General features: G+C 39.3%; 1 protein-coding gene across 7 annotated transcripts in view; it reads right to left on the reverse strand.

Moving 5' to 3' along the window:
* TANC1 (tetratricopeptide repeat, ankyrin repeat and coiled-coil containing 1) overlaps positions 1-26,337 on the reverse strand; it is a 98,623-nt gene that overhangs the window by 49,407 nt on the left and 22,879 nt on the right. For 4 of the 7 annotated variants that reach the window (XM_054829099.1, XM_054829098.1, XM_054829103.1 and 1 more), the window contains 2 exons: positions 24,374-24,448; positions 9,819-10,022 (listed from right to left, as the gene is read on the reverse strand). In XM_054829099.1, coding sequence (XP_054685074.1) covers positions 9,819-10,022; positions 24,374-24,434 — 265 coding nt within the window. In that variant the 5' untranslated portion in view covers positions 24,435-24,448. Of the gene's footprint in view, positions 1-9,818; positions 10,023-22,987; positions 23,092-24,373; positions 24,449-26,337 lie in introns of all 7 variants that reach the window. The other 3 variants (XM_054829102.1, XM_054829100.1, XM_054829104.1) reach the window with 2 other exon arrangements.

The raw sequence follows: 26,337 nt of genomic DNA on the forward strand, positions 1-26,337 counted from the left end.
CAAGTATTCTTTTATGTAGGAACTACAATATCATGAATGAAGTGCCAGGCTGAAAAGCTGATTTTACAAGCATAACCTCATTGGTTAACGGATTTATATAACAAGCTCAGTTCTCTCATTTCCTAAGGAAATCAAGCTTAAAAAAAAAAAAGGGGGGGGGGGCTTAGTTATCAAGCTATTAAACAAGATCTTTCCTTCCTACAAAAGTTCACAAACTTATCAAGTAGAAGTCTCGTGACACAAGAGAGTTACAGTAGATAAAAGTAAAAGGCTACTGGTAAATTCCCAAAATCATTACAAAAGTAATTTTTCACTATTTCTGAAGCCAACATTTGTCAATCATGACCATGCAGTACCTACAGCTACTTATTCTTTCAGTATACATGGACAGCTATAACTGCATCCACAGATGCTACTGCAGCATTTGACAAGTGATGACTTCTACGTAGTTTTAAAATGAGATTTCAAGAAAGCAATGAAGGATACAGCTAGCATCTTTCCTTAAGTTAAATATACAAAATATAAGCAAAGGTACAGTTTTCAAAACAAAGGAGGTGAATGTCCCATTAAACAACAACGAAAATACATCCTCAATAACAGCAAGAAAATCAGTATTAAAATAAAATAGCCTATAATGTACTGGAACAAGAGAAAAAATTACCAAAAGACCCCAAAACAACAAACAACAAAACAGGCACAAACTGAGCTTCTGACCCAGTGGACAAGCACCTCACTGTACTACTGCCTTGCTAAGTGCTACTTTGCCACTGCAGCCCTTCAGGGCTCACTTTCCTCCTCTCACACCGGAACAAAAGTAGTACTTACGTACATACCTACCTCACCTGAAAGTGCTTGCAGTATCTGGATAGAACAGAACTGGCTTGCCAGTTATTCTTAGTACCTGGTGTGTAAATTGCACACTGCAAACAACTCCAGTGGGGTGGCTTCCCTCCCCTCCTCCTCCTCACAGCCTGTACGTAACTCAGCACTGCACTTCAGGCTTTCAGCTTCTCCTCCTTTTTCTGGTCTGCATCTCCCTCCCATTCAGACAGCACTGGAGAGCAAATGCAGGACTGACGTTAACTATACCACATCGCCCTTGATATGGTGGTTTTCTTGTCTTCAGTTTGGGTCTTCAAATAGCTTCCTTTTACTTGGCTCAAAAGTCAAGGGCATACTGAAGTTCTCTGTGACATCCCACACTTTGTTTGTTAAAAACCCACAGAGTATTTAGGCTACGACACTTGCACTCATACAAAACGTGCCATCCCTCCTTTTGGCAGCAGTCTCAGATGCTACATTAAGTCTCTGAAAACTACATTGATTTTTTGCTCATTTTCATGAGTAATGCATTGGGTTTGCATGGCAAGGTTTTGTAGTGGGGGGGGCTACAGGGGTGGCTTCTGTGAGAAGCTGCTAGAAGCTCCCCTGTGTCTGATAGATCCAATGCCAGCCGGCTCCAAGATGGGCCCGCCGCTGGCCAAGGCCAAGCCCATCAGCGCCTCTGTGATAACATATTTAAGAATGAAAAAAAACAGTTAGAGAGAGCTTTTGCAGCCAGAGAGAGGAGTGAGAAGATGTAAGAAACTCTGCAGACACCAAGGTCAGTGCAGATGGAGGGGGAGGAGGAGCTCCAGGCACCGGAGCAGAGATCCCCCTGCAGCCCCTGGTGAAGGCCATGGTGAAGCAGGCTGTCCCCCTGCAGCCCATGGAGGAAGGATGAGGGGGTGTAGAGATTCCCCCTGCAGCCCATGGAGGAAGGATGAGGGGGTGTAGCGATTCCACCTGCAGCCCATGGAGGACCCCACGCCGGAGCAGGTGGAGGCACCTGAAGGAGGCTGCGGCCCGTGGGAAGCCCACGCTGGAGCAAGTTCCAGGCCGGACCGGTGGACCCGTGAAGAGGGGAGCCCACGCCAGGGCAGGTTTGCTGGCAGGACTTGTGACCCCGTGGGGGGGACCCCACGCTGGAGCAGTTTGCTCCTGAAGGTCTGCACCCCGTGAGAGGGACTCCATGCTGGAGCAGGGGAACGATGAGAGGAGTCCTCCCCCTGAGGATGAAGAAGCGGCAGAAACACCGTGAGATGAACTGACCGTAACCCCCACTCCCCGTCCCCCTGTGGGGGGGGAAGGTTGAAGCCGGGAGTGAAGTTGAGCCCGGGAAGATGGGAGGGGTGGGAGGAGGTGTTTTAAGATTTGATTTTATTTCTCATTCCTCTACTCTGTTTTGCTTAGTAATAAATCAGATGAATTCCCTCTCTAAGTTCGGTCTGTTTTGCTCGTGAGGATAATTAGTGAGTGATCTCTCCCTGTCCTTATCTCGACCCACCAGCCTTCCGTTACACCTTTTCTCCCCTGTCTAGTTAAGGAGGGGAGTGACAGAGTGGCTCTGGGGGGCACCTGGCCCCCAGGCAGGGCCAACCCACCACAGTACTTTAGGGCTGATGACTGCTTTTAAAGACAAGTTGTGACTCTCTCCATCTCGGCCTCAGGCTGCCCACCAGACACCAGGCTGACAGCCTGCCCCGCCACACTGCAGCCGACCCGAAAAAGCCCCATCACATCACTGGCCTACGAACATTATGCCCCAGGTACGATCTGGTTCTACACAAGCGCTGAGGCATTTCATTATTGGACCCACCTTTCTTTCAGATTTCCACCTAAAAGAGGAATATGGGAATACGGTGATAACCTAATGTCTTAGGTAAGAAATACTGGGCAGGGAATGTAAGTCATATATGAACATACGTTTATATCTCTACCTATACGCCATGAGATGAGTACATTTTTTAAACTAAACGATAGCTTAGTTACCAACTATCACCAGAGGGTGCTCTTTCAACACTATTTCATAACAAAAATAAGGGCATTGGCCCTGGTGAAACCAGCTAAAAATACATTTCTTTGAAACAAAATCACATTCTTTAAAGAGACAACAGTCCAAATCCATCATTTGTAAGCAGAAGAGTAATTAGACGTATCAAAGTTGAACAACAAAAAGCAACCATTCTAACGGGACCAGAACAACATGTAGCAGTCATGTAAAATAGATCAGAATGGAAATATCTTCAGGATGTATTTTTAACACCCTTCAAGCTGCAGAGCACACCCTTTATTGAATTTTCTTCCTCACAAACTAATGTGGAAGTGACTTAGAGTACTTGCAAATCTGATACGCAGCACTGCAGTAACTAGGAAAATTCATGGTAAGTTTGTTTTCATGCACTAATCTAGAATAGGACACATGAATTAATCCATGGATGAAAAAGGACCCATTTAAATGTGAACTGTATCTGCACAATTTAAGCTCTTTTCCAGAAGTGTAAGGTGGCTGAATCAGGTCTGATGAAAGGTTCATCTGGGACAGCGTTTTATCAGCAGCAAACGGCAGAGAAGAATCTAAGATAGGGAAAACATACATACGTCCCTGGTACTCTTTTCCTGACTCGGGTTAAGTGGCTTACCGTTTCCCGAGTCAGAAGTGGTCACTTTCTATTTAAGAGTTCTAGATGGATTTTCCTTCCAAGGATTTATCCCGGCCTTTCTTTAACAACGTGCACCATCCACAAGTTAACCCAACATTGCATGAAATGGTAATCATAGTGTCTCCTTTTCCCACCCATCATCTGTCTTCCAGGCAGAAAAATACCAGCCAAATCTATTTAAGTAATTTCTCCTTCAGACCCATTCCACACCTTTAGTCATTCCTGCAGCCCTTCTCTAGCTCTTTCCTAGCTCTACTGTAGATTTTTAAAGTTGGTATCACCAGAGCTATACCACTATCTTCCTGAGGCAGATGAACTACAGATGTATACAATTCCATAACAATACTTTGGGTTTATGATCTATTGCTTTCCTAGTAATTTTTAATGCTTTTTTGACTGCAGAAGAGCTGATTTTCCACAAGATTATTGTAACCTGTGCATCTCCTTCTTAATCCTCTGAACCAGCTTTCCCTCCCATCAGTGTTAAATGAATCTGTATCTATACCGATACCTGGGACTGCCCCGACCCAGGTGCAGGACCTTGCACTTGGATAGCTTATTGCATGCAAAGGGACCTGCTTCCCAGCGTTCTCAAGATCGGTGCACAAAACTGAAGACTTAGGTGAAAACAGTTCTCTTACCTAGTCTAGTTTCAAGTATCAGGTATGCTGATTAATTAGTTAAAAATTTAAAGTTTAGTTTAAAAACTAACTAAAAGTTCTATTGCACGTTTATGGAAGACTTGTCCAGCAGTCATCTTTGTCACCCACTGACATCTTTAAAAGGAAAGCTGCTTCCTTTCTCTGTTCAAGTACAATGGTATCAATAACTTAAGCCAGTGAACATTTACTTCAAGGGTAGCAGCAGTATGTTTCAGTCACACCTTAAACTCCAACAACCAATTTTATGGAACTTCCTTTATAAATCAGTATTTTCATTCTTTTAGTTGACCCTCCTAAATCAGAGCACAAGCAACTATTACCCCTTTAAGAACATGAATATTGGTTTAGTTGCACACCTGTAAGATCACCAATCCAAGCAACGTTCATTCTAACTTTATACTACAAGAAACTCAACTTTCTGTGACAGTTTCTTATTTACCGTTCCGCTTCCCAGAGTTGTCCAGCTGACAACTTTTTCCTTGTTCTGTTTGTTTCTGCTCTTTCATCCATCTTCTCCTCAATGAACTATTTCATTAAAGAAGCTTTTGACTCCAAACATCACTTTAGTTCTGCCATTAATTTTAAGCTCCTTAGTAAATTAAGATATAGTTTCTCTCTTCCCTCCTTTTATAGTTAAGAGTTGAAGACTGAAATGGGGCCAGAAACACTGGTACGCTTCCAAGCTCATCTCACAAAGAAAAAGCTCCCCCACCCCCTATGCAAATAATTAAACCACAATGTCACTCACAGTAGACCGTGCAAACAGGCTTGTGCAGCTTTCCACATTTCAGCGAAGAAGTTCAGCTTGCTCTCCCGTGGTTTTGCCTGCCCATGTGTTATGAGGTTCTAGAGGCTGACCTACTTGCAGACGGACAGACAAAAAAGCAGCTATGACCACGCACGCGCTGCAGCAAAGATGCCTCTCTCTGTTGTGTACATTTGTCATCGTGACTGTCCTGCCCACCGTGACAGGAACAATAAAATAGCTAACAGTGCTGACATACTGGCCTCCTAGCATACGAGGACTGATCAGTTCAGTCTCAAGCCTGAGTCCTTACCTAGGGGGGCAGCAGACGAGAGAAAGGAAATGAAAAGTGGGATGCCAGAGATCAGGACAGCAGCTTCAAAGAGACACCAAAACCAGAGAGTCCTGTTTTGGGCTGGGGTGGTTCCCAAACTAGCAATTTCCAAATCTATTCTGAACAGATACCTCTAAGTTGCTAAACATTTAAGGTACCTAAGTGCTTTTCTCAGTGAGATGAGTCCAAACCTGAGAACTGGTAATTACATTATTCATGGAACAAATATGCCTACGATGGAACAAAATCCTGTTAGTCTAGAGGGACGGAACGAAAACACCGTGCTCCCCACCGTACCTCTGTGGCTAATCCATACTGGCAAAAGCATTCTATTCTCTGAGTCATCTGGAGTAGAAAACTACAGAGAGGCATACAACATTCACAGGGAAAACCATTTCAAGCATAACATCCTTTTCCTATAATTGCATTTTTAATTAAAAAAAAAAAAAAAAAAAAAAGACAAACTCAAAAAAAACCCCTGAAGCAACCTAGAAGGTAAAATGACCTTCAAAATTAGCAAGTGTTCACACAAGTGTATTGGGTTTGCGTGGCAGGGTTTTGGTAGCAGGGGGGCTACAGGGGTGGCTTCTGTGAGAAGCTGCTAGAAGCTCCCCCTGTGTCTGATAGAGCCAATGCCAGCCGGCTCCAAGACGGGCCCGCCGCTGGCCAAGGCCAAGCCCAAGCCCATCAGCGCCTCTGTGATAACATATTTAAGAAGAAGAAAAACACTTAGAGAGAGAGAGCTTTTGCAGCCGGAGAGAGGAGTGAGAAGATGTAAGAAACTCTGCAGACACCAAGGCCAGTGCAGAAGGAGGGGGAGGAGGAGCTCCAGGCGCCGGAGCAGAGATCCCCCTGCAGCCCCTGGTGAAGGCCATGGTGAAGCAGGCTGTCCCCCTGCAGCCCATGGAGGAAGGATGAGGGGGTGTAGAGATTCCACCTGCAGCCCGTGGAGGACCCCACGCTGGAGCAGTCTGCTCCTGAAGGTCTGCACCCCGTGAGAGGGACTCCATGCTGGAGCAGGGGAACAATGAGAGGAGTCCTCCCCCTGAGGATGAAGAGGCGGCAGAAACACCGTGAGATGAACTGACCGTAACCCCCACTCCCCGTCCCCCTGTGGGGGGGGAAGGTTGAAGCCGGGAGTGAAGTTGAGCCCGGGAAGATGGGAGGGGTGGGGAGAGGTGTTTTAAGAGTTGATTTTATTTCTCATTCCTCTACTCTGTTTTGCCTAGTAATAAATTAGATGAATTCCCTCTCTAAGTTCGGTCTGTTTTGCTCGTGACAACAATTAGTGAGTGATCTCTCCCTGTCCTTATCTCGACCCACAAGCGTTTCGTTATGCCTTTTCTCCCCTGTTTGGTGAATGAGGGGAGTGAGAGAGCGGCTCTGGTGGGCACCTGGCCTCCAGCCAGGGTCAACCCACCACAACAAGTAAGAATATGCCTGACAGAAGGGGGAAAAAAAGTACTTTTCCATTATTTTAAGTTATAAATTAAATAGTTTCTTTTGGGAATTATACATTGCTTAAATGTAAATTTACAAACTGGCCTTATATTTTGTTTGTTGTTGCTGTTTTTCATAACATACTACTGTTAAATGATATAGTAAATTACCAAAATATACTAACATGTTCAAAATGTTTGCAATACCTTTTGCTTAACAAGATACAGTCAAAGAATCTGCTTTCTTTCAAGCACCATCTATTTTTGCGTGTGCAACTTTTTAGAAAGATAGGAAATTAAGTATAAAACATACTTCCATCATTAACTAAATCACTTTTGGTGGAACTAAAATGCTGTTTTTTCAACAGTTTTCTGTGATAGAAAACCAGACTGCGAGTGGATGAAGCAATTACAGAAGGAAAAAGCTTGCTCAAGCAATACTCCAAATGCCGACACATGTTAAAGAAATGACAATGGATAGAAATGCTTGCTGCTCAGGCAAGCAGTGAAGCCAAGCAAAGAGGTGAAATTACAACAAAACACAAAACCAAAAATACCCCTCTGAAGCCACAGATTAACACCCACTTAGAAATATGCAGAAAGGGCAATGAAAGGAAAAGCAGTAAGACCAACTTGCCAATTAATTTACATTGAAGATTTTTCTGTTCTAGACATCGCCAACTAGAGTCTTTCTGTGAAAGAGTTTGAATGTCAATACCAGTTACACAAAAACATAAAACATTTACTGCAGAATGTTCTTCCATGCATCATTTAAAAATTATTTAACCAGGAAAACCTTTTTTTTTTTCTTCATTGATCATATAAACATAAGTAAGTGTTTTTAAATCAGCAAGTATAGATGCAGGACTAAATAAATGTAAGACAGAGTATAGACAAATTTGCTAGAAAAGTAGGAATGTACTGACTATGAAGCCCTCAAATAGAAATGTCTTCCAGAACATTAGTGCAAAGAACTGTTGGTTAACTACAACTTTTACTTTTTAATTTATAACTTTGTAACACAGTGTCAGGAAAATCTTACTTTTTAATTTACTAACCAAAATTTTTAACTAGAACTGCTTGGACTCAATAAAAAGTTATGAAAAACTCTTCATTAAAATCTGGGTAGCATTTAGCGAATACACTCCTTAATCATTACTACTGAGTATACATACAATATGTTGCTTCAGTCTAGTAGACACTAAACAATTTTATTTCAAGGAAATAAGTTATGCAAGGGTATCGCCTTACATATACGACCATATACAGGCCTGGGTTATACGAACAGAACTACAGAACAGAAACAAAGGTAGAATAAATGATTCCATGTCAAGGGACCGTCTTTTCCTCTGCTCTATTACACAGTTTCAATGACTTTTAAAAAATTAACGATATGACTTACATTGAAAAATATATCTCTAAATAGTTGCTTTGTCTTTACCTGTAAACTGAGAGGACTAAAATTAGAATTTTGTCCTACCACTGGTTAGATAACTTCATCACTAGATCTTAACTTCAGAATACTTTAACTTTCTGTGCAATTCTTTCTTCTTTCATCCACCATATTGTGAAAAATCTTTAACTTGCTATTTGTAAACTACTAAACCAGAGTGCTTTGAAATCAGTACATTAGCATACTCTGTCTTTTTATTACTCCTGCCCCAGATGCTCGACAGATAATTCATAGTAAATCATCTTCCATCAGCTATAGTTTGTTGAAAGTCAAAGGAATAGCACAGAACGCTTCCGTCAGCATCCTATCACCTGGTTAGGTATCTGTACAAAATAATGATACATAAATGCCAATGCATTCACAGCACTTCATAATCTTAAGAAATCTTTTTCTTTGGCTGTGTATCACAGTGGAATGACTTTGAAGTCATTGTGAATATGGCTTTTAATTCAAAATTTATCAACTGTTACACATTTTCTTCCAGAGAAAGAATTAGTAGCCTATACTCTGCTTATAAAAATGCGTGTCACTGAACGAAATCATGGAGTGGGGAGGTTGATAAGATATTATCTCAAATGTACCCAGAATGCAGTTAACCTAACCTAGTTTTCCTAACAATAACAAAACTAAGAGGTAGATCCTGACCTTCATTTAAGTCTTTGGCAAAAATTCCATTTCGTTCTCCATTACAAGGACTTCACCCTGTCTTTTAAAGTTGTTTAGCACACAAATCATTTGTAGTAAGACACAAAACAACAAAATACCATTCTGTGGCTCAATATTTTTATGTGAACTGTCAAAACCAACCCAAAATTCTTAAAACGTGAAGATTATTATTTTTAAATTTTGAAAGGAAAAAAATAAATATTGATAGACAACCTAAACCAAGAATACTTTTTACAAATTGTATTTACTATGCTGTGACAATTCTTTGAGCAACATTTTTTTCTTTAATTTTATGCAAAATGGGTCAATAACCAAGGCATTTCTCAGTGCTGACAAAAACAACTTTTGACACTCTCTGTTCCTAGATCTTGTAAAGTTTACAAGAAAGAACCTCAAAACTGTTGACTGTCTCCGCAAGTTAACAGGAATATGGACAATTTCAATTGACGCTCAAGCTTTGACCTGAACGAACCCGAGTGATGCTAGCGTGTTGGAATGGTTTACATGTACAGAATGCTGATAAAGAGGGAACCAGATGGAGCACCTTATTTAGCAAGGCTCATACATAACTATGCGGTCATTACTAAGGACACAACCACTGACAATTAACAAGTTTCTTGTCACAACTTCAGCAGCAATTTATCTATTAATGCATTTATGTATGTAGATACGAGTAAAATAAATGAACCGTAAAAGCCACAAACAACATTCACAGTCACTAACATAAGCATAAACAAAAGGGTTTTGCAGCTGTCTTTTACCTGACATATTAATCATAACTAACCAGTTTTGAACTTATTTGGACATTTCAATATAGGTATTTGCAGTACCAATTAGAATAATTCTTTGCTATATGAAATAATACATTCTATTTAATCACCAATTACCTTTTCCCCCCCCATGCAAAAAGCATTCACTGCGCTGCTTCTTATTGCAAAAGATTAACATGATTTTACTGTGTTACTTTTATATAAAGCACATCAAAAACCAAGTTAAAGTGCTACGAAGATTTTAGTTGCTCATCAGTTTCATTTTACCTGGTGACTTTTTGTTTGATCTTGACTGCACCAAATAGGACTGGCGTGGCAGCAGAGGTGAAGACGGCAGCGACATTGAGACTCCTTTAGCCAAGTTCATTCTGTAAGTGTCCTCGGAGGCTGGCTGACTGCCAATGGGAAAATCTGCATTGTGGCCAGATGTTGCTATAACCTGCAAGGCATTCTCCGGGCAGGAGTCACCTGCTAAAAATAAAATGTTGTCATCCATTATGTGAGATACTAAAATAAAAGGCACAGAGATGCACTGAAATACAAGTATTTAACATAGGAAAACATATTTCCCGGCAACAATGGAGCATGACTCATCTCACTGTGCACCCTCCGCTGCAGAATCCAGATAACCACTAGAAAAATTTAAATACACAAGTAAGCAAGATTTTATTTTACTGCAATAGAGACAGCAAGGGGGAAGAAAAAACTCACTTTTCAACAAAGTACTTTTCAGATTTCATCCTTAGAGGTAAAACCAAGTCTCCTATGAAGATAAAAGCATTTTTACAGCTGAAAAGGTATTTTAGGATCATTGTGATATCCCAAAAGTCAAGCCCATGTGAAAATATTGTTTAGTGAACTAGTTAAAGGAGGAATTTAGTTGGGTTACCCCTTACACTCAATTAAAAGATGGATCACTAAAAGGTACACTCGTAAATGGCCAGTCTAAGCTTCATTTTTCTGTTTTAAAACTGTGAGGTCCAGTTATGTGCAATTTAACAGCCACAGTGATTTTTTTTTTTATCTAAGGAAAAAACAATCTATTGGTTCACAACATGCTAAGTGGCACATCAAAACAGGGAAATACAGTCAAAACAGAACTTTCTTGCTGGTGCAGAAAATGCAATTTCAGCTAAATCAAGAACATATTTTCAAAACAACAGAAAAATATATTGCTCACAGTAATGATTCAAAGACAGCAGAAATACATATTGAAAGTACTAGTTTTTTCCTAGACAGATGACAGAGCTGAAAAACAAAGGTTAACTACAGCTTTTTTAAATATCCAAACTAGGGTATTGCTCAATAATTTGCATGAACTACTGATGAAACTGAATTGGCGTGATGAAAGATGAAAAAATAGCAAAACAAAACTGATGCAAAGAGGAAAGAGAATGCAGGAACATTTTTTAGACAAGTCCACGTGCAACAAGCAGCATGGTTTGAAGTACTGTAACCCAAAGTACAACTAGAAGAAAAGACTAAAAAGGGAGATGTAATATCTTTTCAAATATGACTCCCTCATACCAGGTTTATTTTCTTACAGTAAGGAAACACTTCAGATAAATGTGGCTCTACAAGATCTGCATTTCTTATTCATTCTGTTGTCGTTCAATTGTTGCCTTCAATTTTTAACAGCTGTTCCCTACCACATTCCACTACAGGCAGCATTAACTGCAAACAATGAACTTCCACACTGTGTCAGAAGGAAAAAAACAAACCTAACCCTTTGAGAAAAGTAAGAAGTTTTTTGTCAGTTTAACTGCCACTCTCTTTTTTTAAGAGGTAGGCATGGAAGATAAGAAAACCAAACATGCCTGAATGTTAAAGTCTAATTCCCTAATTCTGAAGGTGCATGTATTTAAGATTATTTGGGGTTTTTTTTCTAGCCATGCTTTTTTCCTCACAAGAGCCACACGAGGGCTATATATGATAAATGACCTTGAAGAATGCTGTGCTAGATTCCAACTCTTCTTAACATTTTGCAACTGTGAAACTTTCTCATTCCCCTGCAACCAACTGAATACCACCTTCCAATACCACCTTCCAAAAGTCCTCTTCTCTGTTCAAACAAAATTCACAGTAACAGGTAATGATTTTAAGGAAACAACTCTAGTTTCATCAAGTCAAGATGGAAATTAAAAACTAAGTAACTGTAACTTTATATTCTTTTTTGAAGTTCACTGCAACTATTACAGGAGTGTAATAATTGGTTTTAAATCCTGGGAGCTAGAAAAGCAGCTTCAATGTTTTAACAATCTAGCTCTAACACACTGCTCTTACTGAAAAAAAAGTACAGCCTAAGTATATATTTACAATAAAAAGACTAAATATTTTAGACACTATAATCACATATAGGATATTTTTTTGAAACACCAAGATACCTAAATTACTGAGTTCCCATTCACTTTCACTGGAAATTAAGAGGCTAAGGATTTTCTTTCTCTATTCTTTTAGAAATTAAACTTTTGCAATAGCTGTTTTTAAACACAGACTTAATATTAGGTATATTATTATTATTATTCAATACAGTACATGTGAGTTTGCTTCATAAATTGTTGCAGAACACAGAGAAACTTGTGATATTCCATATTTTCCTTTGAACACAAGCAAAAAGCAAGGAAGTAGAAAGGTAATGCGGCTAACTACAATTAGAAAATACTAGCATTATTGTTAGAAGGTTTTTTACTAGATACGTTGCCAAGGTTGGAATTTGGAATTTGTGTAAGTATTCCAGCTGGAATGCTAGTGAGGGTGCACAAGAGACAAGAGAACAACAAACAAAAACTACCTCCTCCCTCTTTAGGGTCAGTAACTCCACCTGCGATTCCCTAATTTCTATTTTCCCTTTTACTATGACAGAAACAATCAGGGTTTCATTCACTGTCGTCTTAGTAGACTTTTGAATTAATTTTCATTTATCCTTCTCTATTATATATGAAATGTTACACTATGGAAGAGAGTTAGATGGGGCTAAACACACCGCTGGCATACCTCTAATCAGTAAGTTTGGATTATTTGATCATGACAGCAACAGTCGTGACTGTTCTTAGCAATTTTTGTTACAGCAGCACTCCGGTTTTTCTTATTATTATATTTTCCTGACAGCACCGCAGATACTGCGGGGAGAGGTGCAAAGATGGGGCTTTCATGACTCAGATTCTAAGAGCAGTATGACTAAAAAACAAAAATCCAAAATGCGTACCACAGAAATTCTCCTTGTCAATCACTTATTTTCCTCATTTTACAACACCCTGTTGCTTATTGTCACTCACACACCCGTGCTGCTAAGATACAATAGCTCTTTAGAGCAAAAAATCACACCTTGAGAAAAATCCAGCCGCACCAACTTCAACATACAGGGACATCATATCCTCAGTGACGCTGGAACATGTTTAAACAGTAATGTATTCTACTGAAGCAGAAAAAAGCACATTATCAATGAAAAATGGTTAGTACACTATGGAAGAGCAGACAGCTATTAGACACAAATCATTCCAAGAAAGCAGAAACTGCTTTCTAAAAACCTGTTAATTAAATGCGACACTAGCTAACAGACCAATCGCGCATTTGTGACCTCAAAAAACATAAACAACAGGAATAGAAGGGAACCAACAGAACTCACACACCACAACCCTCCAAATACAGTCCCAGCCACAGGCACAAACCAGGAGAGCAACTCCCCACAGACCCCCATGATCCCAGAAGAACTCTAACAGTAATAAACAGTAAGTGGAAACCTGCGTGTGGCGTTTGAATGCTAAAAGCTTACGTGGACTCAAGGGGCTGCGAACAGCCAAGTAAACTGTCGACGGTAACTAAAAGCTACTTTCAGGTGAGGAAGTCCCCGAGTCCACGAATAGTCGGAGGCTGGTGAGAGGGTCAGCAGGACAGCTGCTTGCTTTGTTTTCCATCTTCCCTGTGCACATCCGCAGGGTTATTCTTCCCGAGGGCTTTCTCCCTAACAGAAGTAAACGTACTCTCACCCCCCTAAATGGAGCAAGAGGTAAAGAAAGGGGGTGCGGGGGCACAAAGACGTAAGCACGCAGGAGGATGGAACTGGGCAGAAGATGTCTCAAGCTGATGCTGGGATGAGGCTCACCTTTCTGCACCAGGTGTAACGGAGCCACGGCAGAAGGAATAGTGCTTCATGCCAAGTTACAACTCTGCGATACCGTGTTCCCAAGAGACAATCCAGCTCAACTGAACGTAAAAGCACCTGCCTCAGACATACTCAGTTTTATAACGGGTCTGTACCACAGTGAGAGTTACGGGACAAAACCAGAGGCAGATAACCTCTATCTCTTGGTCCTACGCCTCTCCAAATAGACCTACAAAATTTATTTTTCTTGCAGTACAGCATGAAGGGAGGTTTCATATTCACCCAAGCAATGTTATTTATGGCTGGCTATAGGTAAATTACACGTGTGATAACGTGGGACGGCAAGCTTCATTTTATATGCCTATAGTATCCTTTCCTAAGTCTCTGAATCTGCCCTGTATATTTAATTTATTCTAATCCTACATTTTCTATTTTGTGTAAATTGGGCTGATGACCCAATCCACACATTTCATCCAAATTACAGCAAAAATCCCATAAGATACTTAGATCTACATATATGACAAGACAGACCCAAAATCAGCAAGCTTGTGGGATCCACAAGGTAATACATTATGCTTTCCACACAACAACTTGATATTAGGGAAACAATACTAGAAAAATGCATGAGTAATAGCTGTCAAAATACAATTTGTTACAATGCCTGAATATAACCAGATGCCACACACTGATGCACACAGAAAACAGAAATTATTTGTTACTAACTTAAAGGTTAGTAATTTCAAATATTTTAGCTACCAGAACAATACTTTAAAACTTACATTTCTTGGTCTCTACCCAATGTAAAACAGGCAAACATCAGCTCTGGAATACGAGGAAGATGACTGCTCACAAATTTTTTAATAATGTCAAACTAAAACATAAGGAAAGGTCCTGTGAAATCCCACTTTCTTATTTTTAAAACCTCAGAGTTGTACACTTTCCACTGCCAAGTAGCCTCCGGACAAAAAAGTTTCATAAGCATCAATCAACACGAGAGTTCTTATTCAGTGGTCAAAGTAACCATGGAAACAACTTAATAGCTTTAAAAACCACACACAAAAAGCTTTGAGACTGGAAATCAAATCCCAGTTTAGTTGCACCTAGGGATGCAACTGAAAGGCATAATCTGATTAACAAACTACTTCCCCCCCCCCCCCCCCTTGAAATACAAAAAGATACAGGGATGGCTGACTTAAGTCTAATATCCTAAAAGAGAACTTGAACTTCAAGACTAAACTAATCCTTCTATTGAATAGAGAGGATAACTAAAATGAAAACCTTTGCAGTGTATATGTCAGTATTAAACATAATAAAACACAAATAATTCTTCATTCAACATAAGTTGCTTAGAAACCAGAAGAATGCTAACTACTTTACCAAAATATGTGTAAACCGGAGTTTGATGCAGATGTTGGACAGATTATTTTAACATGAAGGAATAGACTGCAACCTTCAAAGCAGTGAAAGCTAAAACAATGAAAATGCAGGCTCCTTAAGTCTGAATATTGACAGCGACTGCAGAACAGCGTTCCACAGACCTCTCTCAATAGGTATGTCTGAGATAGGTTAAGGGAGAAAAAGACAAAGTCAGCTATCTACTGAAGTGAAACAAAGACTCTCAACCCACTTAAAAAATACACCTGATATAAAATTGTGCTATAGCAGAAGAAATCTGCTATAGAGATGTTTCTCTAAAAAAAAACCCCAAAAAACCCACAAACCGCAGCATTAACACTACAGGATCCTATTGCTGACAAAGGTTCCTTGCAAGCACCATGGGGTGAAGTGCACCGACGACAGCTCCCAAACAAGAGAGAACTTGGCGGTAACAGCCCAGCTCTGACCAGACGATTCTGGCATGAACTGGAAAGCAAAGCAGTAAACAAACTTTGCCACGTAGCAGTTGCAAACTTTGCACTTTTATAACAAGTTAGGGGCAGGAGACCAGAAGGTGGCAGAACCCTGGGAGCCACTGCTAACTCTGCTTAGGAAGAGAGAATGTTAATGGCACTGGTCTAGGGCTACGTGTCCACCAAGGCCACTGCCGGCTTACGTCGAGAGTCCTCAGAGATCAACGCACAGCGAGGACAAGAAAGAAACCGGTATTCTTTACAGAAGAGAAGACAACCAGCAGTCTCAACCTGCATGCAACTGTTCTGTCTGCAAACTGCCCGACGTTTTGACTGGAATAGAGGAATCACTGCATTTGTCAGCCACTGGTGTGGTGGTGGTGTTAAAACCTGTGCGGGTGGCAGAGCAGCGGAGAAGGCTGCTCAGGGAGGCTGCAGTCTCCATCTCCAGAGACGCTCAAACGCCGATGGGACACAGTCCCGGGTAACCATGGTGCAGCAGTTCTGTGATAACATCTGCACGTGCAGCCGTCGCTGAAACTCCTGTACGGCTCCTTGGAGAATCTTCTCCAGCAAAAGCTGGAAAGGTGAGCTTAAGAGGTATAATTCCTTTTAGAGCAAGCATAATGGTCTGAGTTGAGACAGAATTAAATCACATTGACATGGGGAGCACGCAAAAGATTGTAATGACAATAACTATTGCTGGGTTATTTTGTTAGGTGCTTTACACCGAGCGCCCCATGATACCTCTGTGAAAACTGCTGAGTTGTGAAGAACAGCACCAGTAGCAAACAGTACCAATCTACAGGCACACACAGCGCTGCGAAAAGAAAGACTGTCTCTGCAAACAGGAATATCTAACATTCGGATGTGCTTACACGTTACTGCATTGTAGGATGTGTTTCATCCTAACAAATGTTAAGAAAAGATGAGACTTTACAGACAAGTTCAGAAGGAAATTGAGAGGGAAAAAGAAATTAGTTGTATGGCATGAGGAAAGCCATACAGCTGGAAAGCACTTTGCAGAACGAGGCACCACTATGTCTAAGAAATAAGAAATAGTTTAAGGATTAACAAAAACAGTGGTTTTGATATTTTAAAAACCGGTTTTCTTCTATGTTCCACTCCCATCCTATTCTTCAACAGAATTGACAGGCAACTGTAGATGGAACATGCTTCAGATGTAGATGTAGCATGCTTCAGTGACTGTGCATAAGTTGCTTTATTTTAATTGCAAAAGTGATAATTGTCCTTTAAAGGATCTGTGTCTTTCAAAATTAAAATGTTTACATGTGTGCATGTACTTGTACATGCACAGCCAGTCCAACTCAGTGCGAAGGCAATCTAGGAGGAAAGAAGGAGCCAAGTGACCTGGTCCTTCCAGTTAGGATGAGTAACCACTCACTGATCAGGAGTTAAAGAAAACTTCATGGTAAGTGCAGTAGTTGATCAGCTAGCCTTCTGGGATAAGAAAACGGGCTTCTGTCATGTAAAATGCATGCATTAGGGAAGATCAACATTTAATTCTTTAGCTCTTGAGACTCTGGAGAGACCAGAAGGGAGAAACTAGCCTGGAATGGGAAGAAAACTCATTACAGCTGAAGTAACAGAAGCAGTGAAGTGCACTGAGTGAGAAACAAACTAAGGAAAGATTAGAATAAAAGCTCCAAATGGACAATCTTTGCCAATTATGCTCATACTTGACATTATTTGCTCACTTTCTGGCATTTATTTCTGAACTCTGGATTACTTTTTCAGTACAAAAATAATAATGTTATCTTGTAGTGCTTACTTAAAAAACCAATTTTTAAAGAAAACAGTAATAAATAGAGGTTATTAGGACCACTGAAGTAATTTCTATTTATGTGTTTCAAGGGTAGGATCTTTTTTTTTTCTTTTTTTTTTTTTTTGGTGGGTGTTTGTTTACATGTACATGGGATATATCACAGGAATTAGCTTCTGGGAAAAGACATTCACCACATGAAATACTCACTGCTCAGCAAAAAAAAGAGTTTAAACTCTTAAATAACTGTCAACAGCCACAGAAAGTGGGCAAAGCAACACAGAATAATGAAAAACAGCTCCATATTTCGAGCATGAAACAATGCTTCTTCTGTTGCAAGATATTTTTAGACTAACAACAAAAAGTCAAACTGAAGCCTGAAAGTATTCCAGTACAAGTTCAATGTTCCAGCTAGTGGATGTGGACTTGATGCACCACAAAGTCCCTTTGCACTTAAAATTCAAAGCCCAATATCATAGAGAGTTTGGAGTCAATTAAATTTGCATATTTAATTTTAAAATGCAAACTTATTTCATGATTTCTAGCCTATTTGCCAGAAGGGTAATGCTCTTAATGCTCTCAGCTTGGTTACAAGTATATTAGTAGGACAGAAATGTTTAAGAAGACATAACGCAAAAAAGGTGGGGTTCAAATATGCATTTACTTAAACAAGTTCAGCTGAGAGCTGAACCTTTACTGCTACAGGGAAATAACTCTGAAAACAATTTTAAAATAATGATTAAGTAGCGAGTCTTAATAAAAGATTAGGCCTTCCTGCATAGCAACTTCACTTTTATTTTAAAGTAGCCATTTATTTGCCATTACAAAAAAACCCTGTGTCAGTGAATTTAAGCACGTTTATGCTTATCATTCAAAGTGCTGTGTGCCAGCCTTGTAACAGTGGCCTATGCTAAAAGAAAAGGGAGAAAGGAAAACAAGAGCGGCAGAACATCATATGAGTGATCGCAGCTCATGCCTTTGAAAGCCATTTTATTTTTCAAAAATACTACTAAGTATAATCTCAATTTCTTAATTGTATTAATCATAAGTAAAAGAAAGGAGAAATTCCAAATTCACAGATTTCATCCAACTTATTTAGTATAAAATGTTGATAAAGAGCAACGCATACAAAGTAACTAAGTGTATGTCAACCTACAACAGAACATAATGAAGGAATAAAAGCATCTGTTCTATCCTAACATTTAAAAACTTTGTACACTCACATTTAGGTCAAAGATACTTACATAAAGATACTACAATACGAGAAGAAGGAGAAACAAAGGAAACTAAGTCTCAAAAAAGTATTGTAAAAAAGTAAGTCTGATCTACAGGAGAATCAAACAAGATCCAAGAAAGATTTATTAATATTGAACTTCTTTGTTGCCCAAATTAAAAAAATCTGAATATGAAGACAATCTCTGGAAGTACGATACATATGAATACATAAGCGCTTCAATTCCTTTTACTTCATTATCCAGAAATAAAAAACAGTGATCTAATTTCTCCAGATTCTCTACCTTTAAAGCACTGTAGCATTACATTCCAAACATTATCTTTTTGTTATAAAAATAATAATTTGTCTCTTGTTATCTGAGCATTACATGAATGTCTAACAAGCCTTTAAGCTGGAAAACCTAAAAGTTCCAACTACTTACCACATTAACTTCTACTGAAACCAACCAAGTTTTCATGCATACCGCATACTACATATGATGATAAACTTCTGATGGGATTTAGCCCAGGAAGAACACTGCAAACTAAGCACAATACTGCCATTATTCGTGTTCCTTCAGGCCTGATATTGGGTCAACAGAACAACAACGCTCATGCTACTAAAAAGCCATCTGAAATAATTGAGCATGTTCTGTAGAAATTTAATACAAGGGATTTTGTTTTCTTTTTAAGTTGAAATACATTACAAGTATTGTATATTGAATGGTCTTTTGCTTACTAAGTAAAAAAAAAAAAAAAAAGCAGATTCCCAGAATGCAAGCAAGTTGCTGGCTTTAGGACAGTTAAAGAAAACAAACATAATGATATACTGCAAAGCAGCTGGCAGCATATAAAACCAACATTAAATACTAATACAAATCTACCTCTGAAGCATTTTTAAGCATTTAAAAAGGAGTAGATGAGTAGAACTTCTACTAAAAGAATCATAATTAAAAAGTATTTTTCTTTATATTCTGAAGCTCATTATGTTTATACTATCACAGACAAGACTTGCAGATAGAACTTGAGTTCGAAGAACAGTCTTCTGGCTCTGATTTCTTGAATTGTGACATTAAGATGCAAAGTTTCTGTGCTATACTACAATAAAAAAAGTCAGTTCCTTCCAAGAGAGGCCAGAGGCAGACAATCTCCCAGTTGCTACAGAGGTGAATTTAAAAACCTCGAGGAAAGAAACTGGAAAACATACGGTCCACAATCAACTATGAAAACTACAGAAGAGAGAGCAGAAAGAAATTTCCAAGGTAGTTATAAAGAAACACAGCGTAGAAATAAAGACAAGAAACAAGATTATCTTAAATCTAGAAAATAAAGTCCATTAACAAAACAAAGCAAAAAGCAAAGAATAAGGACAGAAAACGTGTGCCCTAAGCAAAAGTGGTAAGGACTCCCATCAAAAAGACGAGCTCTGCCCCTTCTTACTAGAAAGACACCTTCTAAGGAATCTCTACAGGACTTGGAAACTCTTTCAGAGTTTAGAGAGATAATATGCGTTTGATGGTAACAACCTGTCGAAGAGGAGAAAATAATACATTTCTACTTTGTTCCTGAGACTGAATGAAAACCTTGAGAAACAAAGGGAAACTGAGAGAGTAATTGCTGTGTATTTCCAGCTCAATGTACGTGAGACTATAAAACCACAGACTACTCTCCAGGACACAAAAATTAATGTTCCTGTTTACCCTCTTCTTGCTTGGTTCCAAACATTCACAAAACAGTTTTCTGTGCCTTTAATGCAACAGGTACAGACCGTGGGGTTTCTCCCCTCGAGTTCTGTCCTTTACCAAGTATGTACATCACTTTAGTGGAAGGCAGGGGGACAAGACAAAACAAAAATCAACTTACAGATACTTATTTCCACATACCAGAAATAACTGTGTCTGAAGGGGTATAAAGACAGGTTGCTGTGTACTGCAGAAAACCTAAATAAAGCTGGATGCAGAAAAAGTTGGATGCCTGAGTCAAAAAATTAGTTTGTTTGAAATTCTGTTCCTTTGGAAAATCAGTTTACCTAAATACAGTATCAACTACGTTGTCTCCAAATCCACTTTTAGACGTAAGTTTAGTAAGTTTTGGGTTGAAAAGTCGCTCCATACATAAACAACATGCTGTCAACCCTGCTGTCTTCTCATCTATGTTCATGTGCGTTTGCACACACTGATAAACGATCATGTACGTAATTATGTATGTGCATGTTTAAACACACAAATTTTGCTTCATTTAGATTTTACCTAATCCTACAACAGCCACCTACCTATCAAAGCCTCCCAGACACATCTAAACAAACCCATTTTAATAAAACAATTGTAGAAGAAAGAATTATTACTGAAGCAACTGCATGATCTGAGCCCAACAATGTATCACGAGCATACTGCTATTGGAGCAGCCTGAGGTGCCGTTTTTCATCCAAAAGTGAGATTCCCACATGACAGTTTTCTGCCTGATTAGGGTGGAAGTTGTTAAAAGACCCTCTACTAGTCTTTAGCATAGCACTTCAGTCTCTCTCCCAAAAGCATCAGCACTAATTCTTGCCACTCTCTTTTTCAAGATAACCCTGAATTTAAGAAGTTATTAAAAATTGTAATTAACATACTCAGCAGCTAGATTTCAAAGATGTTATGCACATCTTCAGCTCTTAAGCCCTTATGTCAGGGCAAATGAAGAAATTCTAACATTAAAATCCATACAATCTATTTTTAAAAAAACAAACAGTCCTAATTTATTTTTGTTCTTTAACCCTTTTACAGACTTTTTAATACTACAGTTGTGCCTTCAATCCAGGAAAAATACCCATTCCTATTTGCACTGGTCCCGCAAGGCTAACAGATGTAAAACCACTAAGACAGAGTTAATGCACAAACAGGAAGCTCTATTCAGTAAAACAGGAATCATCCCCCTCAGAGTTGAATTACGCAGACTTCCAGGCGTTCCTTTTATACACAAGTAAACCCACGGGACAACAGGGGTTACTTCAGTTTAAGAATAAGCTACTGCAGTTTAGCCTAAACCTCTTCCAATTTGACTTCAGTTGGAGTGGAACGATCACAAGTGGTCGAGACAGAGCTTTCAGGAGGTACTGCTGCTCAGCTGCAACTCAACGCCCCGATGTCTCTCCTCTGTCTGCTGGGATGCAAAGTACGATAGATTTATTCACGCACCTTAGCAGAAGTTTGAGAGCACGTTCATACAGTCAGTTCTGAAATGGCTACGGCAGCTTAAGATTTTACTACCTTCTAGCTGTTCAGCATTATTCCTAAACTGGGTATATATTGAAAAAAAAGATCACAGAGGTCTTCCTGATCAGGTTCAGTTGGGCACTACTGAGCTGCACTCATCTACTTCCTGCTACATTCTGCAGCTTTGAAAAACCTGAAAACTTTTTCAAAACTTGATCAGAAAACAAAAAAAAAAAGTCAAATCTATGTGCCTACAAAGTCAAGAGAAGCATTTAAATTTACTATTGCATTACTCTGCAATGCTAGCTAGAAGGACGGATGTTTCCACATTACCTCTCAAGTCAGCTTTCATCATTAGCATGCATTTTCACTCTTCATAGCTCTTTAGAGAGCAGTAAATTTTAAGAGCTGTTGCTGTTATTAAGGACCTGAAGGGCCATGAAATGGGACAACTCCACAATTAAAAATATTTCCATTTCTCATTGTTTGGAGTTTAAGAATCAGGGAGAGGAGTGAGCAAAAAATAAGCTCTACAAAGACCCATGTTCTTTGCCTTGCTTCACATCTTCTCTAAAAGCTGAGAAATGTCTTACAGCTGAAGGAATTGGAAGGTCCTTTGGAACAAAAGGGAAAACTATTAAACTGAACACAACTTTACAGGAAGTCCTGGATGTTACACAGAACGGAATGCACACATTTCTTTTCAAACTTTTCACATCGTCTTCAAATACAAAATAAGCCAAAATCTCTGGAGTCCACTGTATAAATTACTTCCTTTTAAAAGGCGGCTCCTGCACTCCTCCTTGCTCTGGCTTTCACCAGCCAGGCATTATTCACCAATTTTTCCCAATACTTGGTTTCCGTAACATTCAATTCATACATGAAACTCTAGAGCTCTGCTTAAAAAACAAAAACCCCCAAACCAAAAATGAAACAAAAAACTCTAAAAAACCTCCCACACTCTCCTTGGTGTTCAGAAATACAGCAGCATTGTATTTGTAAAAGTAAAGGGAGAAAATCCTTTCTTTTGCACACACTAATCCGGACAGATATGATGAGATTCTAAAATAAAAAAAAAAATGTGTGTTTTCTGAGCTAAAGGCAAAAGGCCTCAGATTTTAATCAAAGCCTGGTCAAAGCTCCGTTCCAAGCAGCCTGATTTTCCTTTTGAGCTTAAACCAATTTCCATCTAGTATTTTAAGGAAAAATGTACCAATGAAAGCCTCACCACAGGAATCTTTAGCCCACTATGTTTAAACAACTCCAGCTGGTAACTTCAAGTTAGCAGTACATACAAAATTAACAGGATGCCTTTCGTCTTGCTCTGTGCTCACTTCTGCGCATCTCTCATCTAGTGTCAATGCTTTTTCTTTTCAGGACAGCTCTCATCGTTCAGTTGCTTAGAAAGAAACCATGATGGAGTGTAAATTTCAGAAGACCATAAGAATTTCCTGAAGCATGCATTACCTGCCAGATGAACACAGAACTGCTTTTTGCAGAAGAACAGTTAAAATACCTTCCCATTGTAGGAACGCAGTATAACGTAATACAGTTTTAAAAACTTGCTTGTCAAAGAAAATAGGACTGCATCTTTAGAGGGTTCTGACAAACGTAAATGTGGTAGTCTGTATTACAATCTGTACATAACACATTAAAGGAATATTTGGGTTTACGAGTTATTTTATTCTGGGAGCAATAAATTCATGTTGCTAAAGAGCATGAATTGACTCTTATAGATAATTTAGGATCTAATTCATCAGAAAATCAGATGTATTAGTCTACATTAATAGTCTGAAGTTGAAGACTGAAGAAAAGGTAACTGTTACTCAGGTGCATGAGCTTTCTAGCTATTGCAGCAAAGACTCGAGCGTGACCTGCACAGAGCAGGCAGGTTTAATGCCCAGCCACCAACACCCGCACTTCTATAACTATTATTCCTTCTCAAAGGGCATTGCTGGTCCTTCTCTGCTCTCGAAAATGGCAACTAGAGTTCTTAGTTACCTTTTCCGTCAAAGACAATACAGATAAGTAGTGGCGTACTAAATTTGTGATTATTAGTAAAATAAGCTTTGTATTTTTTAAAGTAAAATTTGCTGATGATTAATTTTACCTTCAAAAATCTCTGTAGTTAAAGCAAAACTAGAACATGATAGAAGTTTCATAACCAACTTTAAAACTTTTCACTAAATTTATTTTCAATATTTTTCATAACGACATGAATAATAAAAATTATATCGCCCACAATACATAACGTTTTTTCTTATAATGTAATTGAGTAAGTAGTTTAAAATACATTTGTATATGGGTTCTCAGGGTTCTGAACCTCTGGCCTTTGGCCACGCTTAAGCTGGCAGGACAATACGCACAGCCTGCTCTCGGTATTTCTATGGTAAGAACCAAGAGCAAGCTGCTCTCGTCTGTCCTTCCCAGCAGCGATTCGGGAGCGCTGGATCCCCTCCAGGCAGCTGCAGACCTGCTACTCATGCTCTGCATGCAAGCGGTCCGGCCAAAAGGAAGGGGAGCGCCCGTGGCCTGCAGACCTCCCTGCAGCTGGCATCAGCAACAGGAGTCACCCGCTGCCCTAAAGACGGGGCATCGCTGCTGCAACAGAATGAATTTAATTGCTGGATTTATAATGCACAACTCTTCTACATTACACAGTATTTTATTAATATTCATACCTGAGTCTTTCTTGTTCCCTTTTCCACCCTCTCGGCTCTTTTTTAAAACTGCCTTTAACATTTTAAATGTTGCTCCTAAAGGATAACAAAAGAAACAAAAATAAATGCAACATTAATAAAGTCCATTCACACAGAATTGAACAAAATAAAGGCAGGATCAATACAAATAAAACAGTGAGGTAATCAGAAGACAGTTTTTGGAAGTTACATTTACTTTTTACAACATAGTATGGTTAAACAAAGTCCTGATGCACAAGGAATGTTTTAATACTTGAACTAAGCAATTAGAGTTCATTGTCGTCTTATACAGAAAAATCATACAACATTCTCCACATTCCACATATAATTAAGGTTATAAGGCTAAACTCGTACTGTAAGACACTCTGGTGAAAACAAAACAGAATAAAGGCCTAAGTCCTGCCCAGAGTTCATCAGCGTAGCCGGGGGGAGCAGGCAACATGTTGGAAACCTGCCGTCAGCTGGAGACTCCAAACTGCAGGAGCGTAGAACAGACGGGTGGCGACGGGACGTGGTATCACCACACAACTGTTCTTCACCTATACGCAACGCACTGTTGACCAACACAGAAACAGCTGAACAAATTCCCTAAATCACTGCTCATCCCTATGTGCCCACATATCCGTGCCTGTGAGCGCACGCATTTCTGTCTTCCACGTCTCAAATTTAACAATCAACTTCACGTGAGCAGCAGCTGCAGATTTCAGAGGATTATTAGTTATAAGGAAAATATATCTGGGATGTAAACCTGGAAGACAGTTGTTTCTGACAACTATCTTCAGTTACAAAGCAAGGAAAATGGAATGAAAGGAATTATGAAGAGCACTTCTTTCTCAAAAAGCTTTTTGGAGCATCTAATAAATTCTAATTTTATTTGCTTTCTCTACTGAAAAATTCCAAAGATATCTCATTTTAGAAAACCTGCAGTACAGAACAGGCAACAAGAAAAAAAAAAAATATCCAACTATGCTGTCTTACATCACAGATTCCCATAAAACCCACATGAAATCAAGAGGAAAAGCAAAAATCTTCCATTCAGAAAAATACAGATTCTTCAGAAAGTCCACTTCTTTTCATGAAATAAAGCAGAAAAAGAAAAATCAGTACAACAGAGTTCTTAAGCTTCTATGAATCACCTGAAGCACATACAACTAATACTAATTACAAAACTGGAAGGTTTCCAGAACCTGTGTTACATTCAATGCACAAATCCCGGGGTCGGTCCCACACAGGTACAGCTGTGCACACATACGGCTGGTTTTCACGTGGCAGGGTAACATCTCAAGCAATTTGTACCAGTGAGTTACACGCTTTAGTATCACACACCACGTAGGGCAAGCAGGCAGCGAACACATTGTCTTCGGTGCTCTGCATCTCAGGCGAACTATCTGCTAAGGGATTACACACAGAAAAGAGAGATGCTCTGCTAATGCTCTCTCTCTGCAAACTACAGGAGTAAAACAAGTTGTGCAGTATTTTCAGGTGTCTCCCAAAGAATGTAAACTAAGCAGCCCTCTCCAGTTTCAGCATTAAAAAATTGAAAAAGCCCACAAAAAACCCTCCAAAATTGGATCATCTAACTGAAAAATTAAATAAACTAAAAGGAGGCAAACTATGATTATTTATGGAATACAAACCATAAATAAATTTCTGAACTTAAGCGTGACTATGCTATAGTAGAATGTTGAATACTAATGGGGAAGAAGCGGGTTTTTTAAACATATACTCTATGGGCTTATAGTATCAGTGACTCGATATCAATCATATTCTATAGGCAAAGGCTATGTGCCAGCTCTCAACACATCTGTCCAGCTGATGTCCTCTGAAGGAGCCTACGTCCCATTGTGGGCACCAGAATTCAGATGGACCAGGTGGAGGGAACGGAGAAGACAATGCCAGAGATTGGAGGTCTAGACACTGTGGCTTAAAAATAAACAACCTTTTCA

This window comes from Grus americana, chromosome 6, assembly GCF_028858705.1.
Source record: "Grus americana isolate bGruAme1 chromosome 6, bGruAme1.mat, whole genome shotgun sequence".
Taxonomy (NCBI): Eukaryota; Metazoa; Chordata; class Aves; order Gruiformes; family Gruidae; genus Grus; species Grus americana.